This window comes from Notolepis coatsorum, assembly GCF_963971535.1.
Source record: "Notolepis coatsorum genome assembly, chromosome: 18".
Lineage (NCBI taxonomy): Eukaryota > Metazoa > Chordata > Actinopteri > Aulopiformes > Paralepididae > Notolepis > Notolepis coatsorum.
This window is the reverse complement of record NC_140182.1, coordinates 35,618,702-35,628,701: the sequence shown is the minus strand read 5'-3', so window position 1 is coordinate 35,628,701 and position 10,000 is coordinate 35,618,702. Positions and strand designations below refer to the sequence as shown.

Sequence of the window (10,000 nt, the reverse complement as noted above, 5' to 3'; positions counted from 1 at the left end):
TTCTCAGGGATTACATTACACACGCAACAGAGTACCGTAGTATTCTGTTCAATGAGCGCCAGTCAATTTAAGTACATGCAAACGGTCCGTGAAACCCAGACATTTTCATGAATTTATAACCCCCCCCCCCCCCCCGGATGGCCCGGACAGGGTGTGAAAAGAGGACATGTCCGGGCAAAAGAGGACGTTTGGTCACCCTAAACAGAACTACTGGCCAGTTGGTGAGCATTCATTGTGTGGAGGAATATAACCGGATCAATGAATGTACTTAGTCAAATATAGACTTGGTTAAACACAGGTTTATTATACCCAAAGTAAATCAAGAGTTACGGCGGATGACTCAAAGTGGATACTGGCCGGACGTATTCACAGAGAGCTCGAGAATCCAGTAAAACCTAGATCTTTACAGTAGAGAGAAAGGGATTCTGGGTAGGATGGCCAAGGTATTGGATTGGAGGGGCGGGGGGGGGTTAGAAAGGGGGGTGAATGGGAGAGGGGTTGGAACATGACTGGGAGATTGTTTGAGGGGGGGAGGGGATCATTATTCCACAATTGACAGAAAAACAAGAGTTTTCATTTTATTTTTTTTGCTATGACCCCCCCCCCTTCCAGCCTTTGACTTCCTGGGTCAGTAGGTTTCTCCCCGGGAAGCTCTCGCAGACTAAACACTTCTGGGGTTTCATGGATCAGTACCTTGCTGGCTCTGAGGATCTGGAACATGAGCGGCAGGCCGTGTGTGATGAGCTCCTCGGTGTACTCCTCTTCCTCTATGCAGCTGAACTCCTTCAGCAGACCCTGGATCAGCGGCCGGCGGTGCTGCTGGAAGCAGGTGCGCAGGGATTCCAGCCAGGTGTGCAACGTCCACGGGACACCTGGGAGATAAGAGGAGATAGAATGTTCAGAATGTCAACATTCTAATCAGAATACATTTGATTTCCTGTCAGTTGTTGTTATTAGTGAACACTGCGATGTGGAATTAAACTCGGGTCCAAGTTGTTTGGGTCTGTGGAAATGATGTGGCTTCATTTGTTTACATGGTTACAAGTTATCTGTGAAGTTAACGTGTTGTCACCATTAATATGAATACAATCTCATAACAGTAACGTCATTGACAACTTTCACTACTAGATATTTATAACTTTACCGTCACAACCGGCACTACAGGTTATTTGCCATGCGGGCAAACTTTTATTTCCCCTGCTCTGTTTGGCAAGCGCTAAACCTAGCTAAGGAAGCAAACATTAGCAGACTAGTAATGGGTAAGATAAGATAAGATATTCCTTTATTGATCCCCTTTTAGCCTGTACCTTCTAGCAGGGGGACTGCCAATGGAAATTAGCCTTTTGGCAAAAATTGCGTGCATTTACGTTTTTAAAATGTTTTATTAATGTACGCTGTCCCCCTTGAACAAATAAAGTAAACCTAAACCTAAGCTAATGGGGATCCTAATAAAATCATAAATCATACAGAGATGGTCGGCCTGTCCTATCATGAACCAAAGTGCTCGGAGACATGGAGACGAACCCAGGCTGCGTATGTCTATGGTGATGTCCACGTGGCCGTGCTCGGCGCTGTGGTACATGGCCTCCTTCAGGGCTTTGAGTTTGGCCTTCCCGGTCCGGATGAGATCCATCTGAGAGGGGCTCCTCCCCTCCAGCTCCGAGCCCTCGGCCAGGATCTCCTCCAGGGACAGGACGTCCCCTTTCCCCTTCTCCGTCTGGGACAGCAGCTTGCGGAACACATTCCTGGAGGAACAGCGGCGACACCAAAAACCTTTAACCCTTTCACTACCACACTACTAAAGGGTTAACCCTTTCACTGCGAAAATACACAAGGTTAACCCTTTCACTGGCACACGATAATGGGTTAACCCTTTCACAACCACACTACAGAAGGTTAACCCTTTCACTTTTGGGTCACAAACTAGGAGTCATTTCAGTCCAGTGTTGCACATGGCGGCCCAGGTTTGCACCAGAGTCTTTGAGACATTGGAAGCAGAAAATTGTTAGCATTTTGTTAGCAATGCTAGTGGAAGTCAATAGGGTAGGACTAGGAGTCATGACTCTGTACTGCTGTACTACTGTACATGTGGTTTCTCAGTGACATACTGTACTTCATACCCCATTAACAACTGTTGACACTATATTAGGGATGTTCGATATTGGCTTTTTTACCGATATCCGATATACCGATATTGTCCAACTCTTAATTTCCGATACCGATACCAATATATGCAGGGTTTCCCCCCCAAAAAAAGGAATACTTAACATTACATATCTCTTGTTGTGGAATTAACACAACATTATGCATACTTTTGACAATAAATAAAATAAGAATTTGTTATTCTGGGTAAATAAAGGTTAAATAAATGTAACAAGAAATGTATAATGTTTTTTTTTTAAACCAATACCGATAATTTCCGATATTACATTTTAATGCCAATATCAGTAGGCCGATAATATCGGACATCCCTACACTATATATAATTGTATATAACAGTAACAATAACTGACTCACAGTTAAAAAAAGTAGGATAGTCCTACTGATCTAAGTGTATTTTGTCCTCCCACTCTGATCTGTGTATATAGTATGTGTTTGTTCCCCAGTCTGATCTGTGTATATAGTATGTGTTTGTTCCCCAGTCTGATCTGTGTATATAGTATGTGTTTGTTCCCCAGTCTGATCTGTGTATATAGTATGTGTTTGTTCCCCAGTCCGAGACAACAGCTGGCAGAACACATTTCTGGGTGGATGGAGATTATTGAAAGCATTTACATAATTGATCATGTATGGTAATGTTCCGAACCCCAACTGAGGAGAGATACACAATTCAACAGCTGAGTTGTCTATTTCACAGACCGTTATCTACACCAGGCGGGACCGGGCGAGATAATGCTTTTGGTCGGGTGAGTGTGTGTGTGAATGTACTGTGTGTGTGCGTGTGCGTGTGCGTGTGTGTGTTTGTGTGTGTGTGTGTGTGGTGTGTGTGTGTGTGTACACCTATATCTCACATACTACTGGGCCGATCAGCCTAAATATGCCTCAAAGCTTGAATATTTTTCACATTAGGCAATAGCAAGTTCAAAAGAAAAATCATTTCCATTGAAATACACAGATGAGTAGAAAGTTATGTTACAGTTTTTTAATGCAAGAGGGCGATACTGAACACAAGAGGGAGATACTGAACACAAGAGGGCGATACTGAACACAAGAGGGAGATACTGAACACAAGAGGGCGATACTGAACACAAGAGGGAGATACTGAACACAAGAGGGAGATAGTGAACGGAAGAGGGAGATACTGAACACAAGAGGGAGATACTGAACACAAGAGGGCGATACTGAACACAAGAGGGCGATACTGAACACAAGAGGGAGATAGTGAACGGAAGAGGGAGATAGTGAACCCAAGAGGGAGATACTGAACACAAGAGGGAGATACTGAACGGAAGAGGGAGATAGTGAACGGAAGAGGGAGATACTGAACACAAGAGGGAGATAGTGAACGGAAGAGGGAGATAGTGAACGGAAGAGGGAGATACTGAACACAAGAGGGAGATACTGAACACAAGAGGGAGATACTGAACACAAGAGGGAGATACTGAACACAAGAGGGAGATAGTGAACGGAAGAGGGCGATACTGAACACAAGAGGGCGATACTGAACACAAGAGGGAGATACTGAACACAAGAGGGAGATATTGAACACAAGAGGGAGATAGTGAACGGAAGAGGGAGATAGTGAACACAAGAGGGAGATATTGAACACAAGAGGGAGATAGTGAACGGAAGAGGGAGATACTGAACACAAGAGGGAGATAGTGAACACAAGAGGGCGATAGTGAACGGAAGAGGGAGATAGTGAACGGAAGAGGGAGATACTGAACACAAGAGGGAGATACTGAACACAAGAGGGAGATAGTGAACGGAAGAGGGAGATACTGAACACAAGAGGGCGATACTGAACACAAGAGGGCGATACTGAACACAAGAGGGCGATACTGAACACAAGAGGGCGATACTGAACACAAGAGGGCGATAGTGAACACAAGAGGGCGATACTGAACACAAGAGGGAGATACTGAACACAAGAGGGAGATATTGAACACAAGAGGGAGATAGTGAACGGAAGAGGGAGATACTGAACACAAGAGGGAGATAGTGAACACAAGAGGGCGATAGTGAACGGAAGAGGGAGATAGTGAATGGAAGAGGGAGATACTGAACACAAGAGGGAGATACTGAACACAAGAGGGAGATATTGAACACAAGAGGGCGATAGTGAACACAAGAGGGAGATAGTGAACGGAAGAGGGAGATACTGAACACAAGAGGGAGATACTGAACACAAGAGGGAGATACTGAACACAAGAGGGAGATACTGAACACAAGAGGGAGATATTGAACACAAGAGGGAGATAGTGAACGGAAGAGGGAGATACTGAACACAAGAGGGAGATAGTGAACACAAGAGGGCGATAGTGAACGGAAGAGGGAGATAGTGAACGGAAGAGGGAGATACTGAACACAAGAGGGAGATAGTGAACGGAAGAGGGAGATACTGAACACAAGAGGGCGATACTGAACACAAGAGGGCGATACTGAACACAAGAGGGCGATACTGAACACAAGAGGGCGATACTGAACACAAGAGGGCGATAGTGAACACAAGAGGGCGATACTGAACACAAGAGGGCGATACTGAACACAAGAGGGCGATACTGAACGCAAGAGGGCAATACTGAACACAAGAGGGCGATACTGAACACAAGAGGGCGATACTGAACGCAAGAGGGCGATAGTGAACACAAGAGGGCGATAGTGAACACAAGAGGGCGATAGTGAACACAAGAGGGCGATAGTGAACGCAAGAGGGCGATAGTGAACACAAAAGGGCGATAGTGAACACAAGAGGGCGATAGTGAACACAAGAGGGCGATACTGAACACAAGAGGGCGATAGTGAACACAAGAGGGCGATAGTGAATGCAAGAGGGCGATAGTGAACACAAGAGGGTGATAGTGAACACAAGAGGGCGATAGTGAACACAAGAGGGCGATAGTGAACGCAAGAGGGCGATACTGAACACAAGAGGGCGATAGTGAACGCAAGAGGGCGATACTGAACACAAGAGGGCGATAGTGAACGCAAGAGGGCGATACTGAACACAAGAGGGCGATAGTGAACGCAAGAGGGCGATAGTGAACGCAAGAGGGTGATAGTGAACACAAGAGGGCGATAGTGAACACAAGAGGGCGATACTGAACACAAGAGGGCGATAGTGAACACAAGAGGGCGATACTGAACGCAAGAGGGTGATAGTGAACACAAGAGGGTGATAGTGAACACAAGAGGGCGATACTGAACGCAAGAGGGCGATAGTGAACACAAGAGGGCGATAGTGAACACAAGAGGGCGATACTGAATGCAAGAGGGTGATAGTGAACACAAGAGGGCGATACTGAACACAAGAGGGCGATACTGAACGCAAGAGGGCAATACTGAATGCAAGAGGGCGATAGTGAACGCAAGAGGGCGATACTGAATGCAAGAGGGTGATAGTGAACACAAGAGGGCGATACTGAACACAAGAGGGCGATACTGAACGCAAGAGGGCGATACTGAATGCAAGAGGGTGATAGTGAACACAAGAGGGCGATAGTGAATGCAAGAGGGCAATACTGAACACAAGAGGGCGATACTGAACGCAAGAGGGTGATACTGAACACAAGAGGGCGATACTGAACACAAGAGGGCGATACTGAACACAAGAGGGCGATACTGAATGCAAGAGGGTGATAGTGAACACAAGAGGGTGATACTGAACACAAGAGGGCGATAGTGAACACAAGAGGGCGATACTGAACACAAGAGGGTGATAGTGAACACAAGAGGGCAATACTGAACACAAGAGGGCGATAGTGAACACAAGAGGGCGATACTGAACGCAAGAGGGCGATAGTGAACACAAGAGGGCGGTACTGAACGCAAGAGGGCGATACTGAACACAAGAGGGCGATACTGAACACAAGAGGGCGATACTGAATGCAAGAGGGTGATAGTGAACACAAGAGGGCGATAGTGAACACAAGAGGGAGATACTGAACACAAGAGGGCAATACTGAACCCAAGAGGGATATACTGAACGGAAGAGGGCGATAGTGAACGCAAGAGGGTGATAGTGAACACAAGAGGGCGATACTGAACGCAAGAGGGCGATACTGAACACAAGAGGGCAATATTGAACACAAGAGGGCGATAGTGAACACAAGAGGGCAATACTGAACGCAAAAGGGTGATACTGAACGGAAGAGGACACTACTGAACGGAAGAGGGCGATACTGAACACAAGAGGGCGATACTGAACGGAAGAGGGCGATAGTGAACACAAGAGGGCGATACTGAGAGCAATAGTGAATGCAAGAGAGCGATAGTGAACACAAGAGGGCGACAGTGAACACACAAGAGCGATACTGAATGCAAGAGGGCGATAGTGAACGCAAGAGGGTGATACTGAACACAAGAGGGCGATAGTGAACACAAGAGGGTGATACTGAACGCAAGAGGGCGATAGTGAACACAAGAGGGCGATAGTGAACGCAAGAGGGCGATACTGAACACAAGAGGGCGATACTGAGTGCAAGAGGGTGATAGTGAACACAAGAGGGCGATACTGAACACAAGAGGGCTTTAGTGAACACAAGAGGGCGATACTGAACACAAGAGGGCGATACTGAACACAAGAGGGCGATAGTGAACACAAGAGGGCGATAGTGAATGCAAGAGGGTGATAGTGAACACAAGAGGGCAATAGTGAACACAAGAGGGGAATACTGAACACAAGAGGGCGATAGTGAACACAAGAGGGCGATAGTGAACACAAGAGGGCAATACTGAACACAAGAGGGCGATACTGAACCCAAGAGGGCGATACTGAACACAAGAGGGCGATAGTGAACACAAGAGGGCAATACTGAACACAAGAGGGCGATAGTGAACACAAGAGGGCGATAGTGAACACAAGAGGGCAATACTGAACACAAGAGGGCGATAGTGAACACAAGAGGGCAATACTGAACACAAGAGGGCGATAGTGAATGCAAGAGGGCGATAGTGAACACAAGAGGGCAATACTGAACACAAGAGGGCGATAGTGAACACAAGAGGGCGATAGTGAACACAAGAGGGCAATACTGAACACAAGAGGGCGATAGTGAACACAAGAGGGCAATACTGAACACAAGATGGCGATAGTGAACACAAGAGGGCGATACTGAACGCAAGAGGGCGATACTGAATGCAAGAGGGTGATAGTGAACGCAAGAGGGTGATAGTGAACACAAGAGGGCGCTAGTGAACGCAAGAGGGCGATAGTGAATGCAAGAGGGCGATACTGAACGCAAGAGGGCGATAGTGAACAGAACAGGGCAATACTGAACACAAGAGGGCGATAGTGAACACAAGAGGGCAATACTGAACGCAAAAGGGCGATACTGAACGGAAGAGGACAATACTGAACCCAAGAGGGCAATACTGAACGGAAGAGGGCGATACTGAACGGAAGAGGGCAATACTGAACGCAAAAGGGCGATACTGAACGGAAGAGGGCAATACTGAACACAAGAGGGTGATACTGAACGGAAGAGGGCGATACTGAACGGAAGAGGGCGATACTGAGAGCAATACTGAACACAAGAGGGCGATAGTGAACGCAAGAGGGCGATTGTTAACACAAGAGGGCGATAGTGAACACAAGAGGGCGATTGTTAACACAAGAGAGCGATTGTGAACACAAGAGGGCGATAGTGAACACAAGAGGGCGATAGTGAACACAAGAGGGCGATTGTTAATAGTGAACAGAAGTGCTCAGCTGCCGGTAGGGACCTCAAGTGATCAACAACGGCTTCAATCTGCAGTTTGGATCAACCAATCACGTGTTGTTGGCATACATTTACATTTACATTTAGTCATTTAGCTGACGCTTTTATCCAAAGCGACTTACAAGTTCTGTACGACAAGCCATCAGGAAGGGCACAACTCTATCAGCTGAGCAACAATGTTCATCAAAGTGTTGAGTGCTACAGTGTAGGTTAGTTTATTAGGACAAGTGCATGACAGTACGGTTAGTTAGGGTTAGATTTTTTTTTTTCAAATATTTGAAACGCAACTTCTTTTGCCAAACACAACGTTCCTCATGCGGCACATTCTGTTGTTGGCATCTTAACTTAACCCATGCCTTATCATAATCGCGGTCAACCCCATTGTCATTGGATGCCGCAGAGAGAGAGAAAGATAGAGAGAGATAAAGAATGATTGTGCATGAGAGAAAGAGGGAGGGAGAGAGTATATAGACCATACACAACTGGTAATTAGATGTAGATGTTCATGGCTCTACTGTGTTCTACTGAGTGCACTCTTCTAGGCTTTTGTGTTTTAGAAAGAGAGTGAGACTGAGTTTTACTAAATAAGGAGGGTAAGTGAATGAGTGTTTGTGTCAACAGTGTGTGTGTGTGTGTGTGTGTGTGTGTGTGTGTGTGTGTGTGTGTGTGTGTGTGTGTGTGTGTGTGTGTGTGTGGTACCTGTGTCCGTGGGCGGCTGCCAGGCTGTAGGAGTTCATGTCTCCCTGTGGGGCCGTGGAGATGCCGTTGCGGTACATGGTGCCAACCATGGGGTCTGCACCTCGCTCCAGTAACAAGCTCACCAGCTCAAAGTTACCTGTGGAGAGAGAGAGAGAGAGAGAGAGAGAGAGAGAGAGAGAGAGAGAGAGAGAGAGAGAGATTTATCACAATAAATCAAGAACAAAACAAATATAGAGCCAGGGAGAGAGATTAAGACACATAGAGAGAGAGGGGGTGAGAGGGAGAGAGACAGAGAGAGAAAAATAAACAGAGATGGAGAGAGAAAGAAACAGAGAAGGATAGAATGACTTAATGAATCATCGTTTAAACAGCGCTTTTCTAGACACAGAAATCGCTTTACAATGTAATGTTAGAGCAGAAATGGCCTCCTTCACCACCAAAGAGAAAGACAGAGCGATAGCGAGAGTGAGAGAGAAAAAGAGTGAGAGAGAGAGTGAGAGAGAGATACAGAGAGAGAGAAAAAGAGAGAGGGAGAGAGAGAGAGAAAAAGAGAGAGAGAGAGAGAGAGAGAGAGAGAGAGAGAGAGAGAGAGAGAGAGAGAGAGAGAGAGAGAGAGAGCGAGAGAGAGACAGATAGAGAGGGGGAAAGGGAAGGATAGAGAGAGAGATTGAAAGAGAGACAGCGGGGGAGAGAGAGTGGGAGGAACAGAAAAAGGAAGAAAGTGAGCAAGAGAGAGAAATCAGAAAGAGTGCTAGACAGAAAGCAGGCCATGCGTGACAATGGAAGAGAATAAGGGGCGTGTCAGAAATAGAGACGGAGGATGACGGAATATGACTCTGATATTTTGAGCTCCGAGCCTTGACATTTAGCCGTTATCCTATTTTCATACTAGCACTCGTTTCCCTATGCTTTTTCTTTTGTTGTTGTTGTTCTTAGCTCTATTCTATTTAACTCTTTAAAAAATGTTCTCATGTACCCCAGTTGCTATTGCATGTACATATTTGTGTTTTATTACACATATATGTTTATACATACCAACTATTTCGCCTGTTTTATTCTCCACCCATCGATCATCCATAGCAACACTACTATCACAGACATCCAAGAAGGGGGATCACCCCCTTGAATGGCCCTTCTAAGGTTTCTCTCCTCCACATTGCCTGTGGTGCTTTTTTTCTATTGCTAGGTTCTTAGTGAGTTTTCCCTTATCTTCGCTGGGGTGTGTCTGGGAGTGTTGCATTTCTTTATTTTACATTTATTTTGGATTTCAAGGTGGTTTTTTTTGTTCTTGATTTATTGTGATGTTTCTTCTTGACTTGTTTAAAGAAGACTTGTCCGGCCCATGGGGACATTAACTTGTGATTTCTGGCTTTACATATACATTTATTTGATTTGAGTTGATTTATGACAGCGGTTTGATC

At 45.9% G+C, this 10,000-nt stretch overlaps 1 protein-coding gene across 2 annotated transcripts in view; it reads right to left on the bottom strand.

The window, feature by feature from the left end:
• btbd11b (BTB (POZ) domain containing 11b) overlaps positions 1 to 10,000 on the bottom strand; it is a 233,383-nt gene that overhangs the window by 24,347 nt on the left and 199,036 nt on the right. Inside the window, exons 9-11 of one of the 2 annotated variants that reach the window (XM_084335036.1) lie at positions 8,580 to 8,715; positions 1,525 to 1,745; positions 694 to 872 (exon numbers count right to left, since the gene is read on the bottom strand). In XM_084335036.1, the coding sequence (XP_084191162.1) occupies positions 694 to 872; positions 1,525 to 1,745; positions 8,580 to 8,715 (536 nt within the window). The remainder of the gene's footprint in view (positions 1 to 693; positions 873 to 1,524; positions 1,746 to 8,579; positions 8,716 to 10,000) is intronic. The other variant, XM_084335035.1, reaches the window with a different exon arrangement.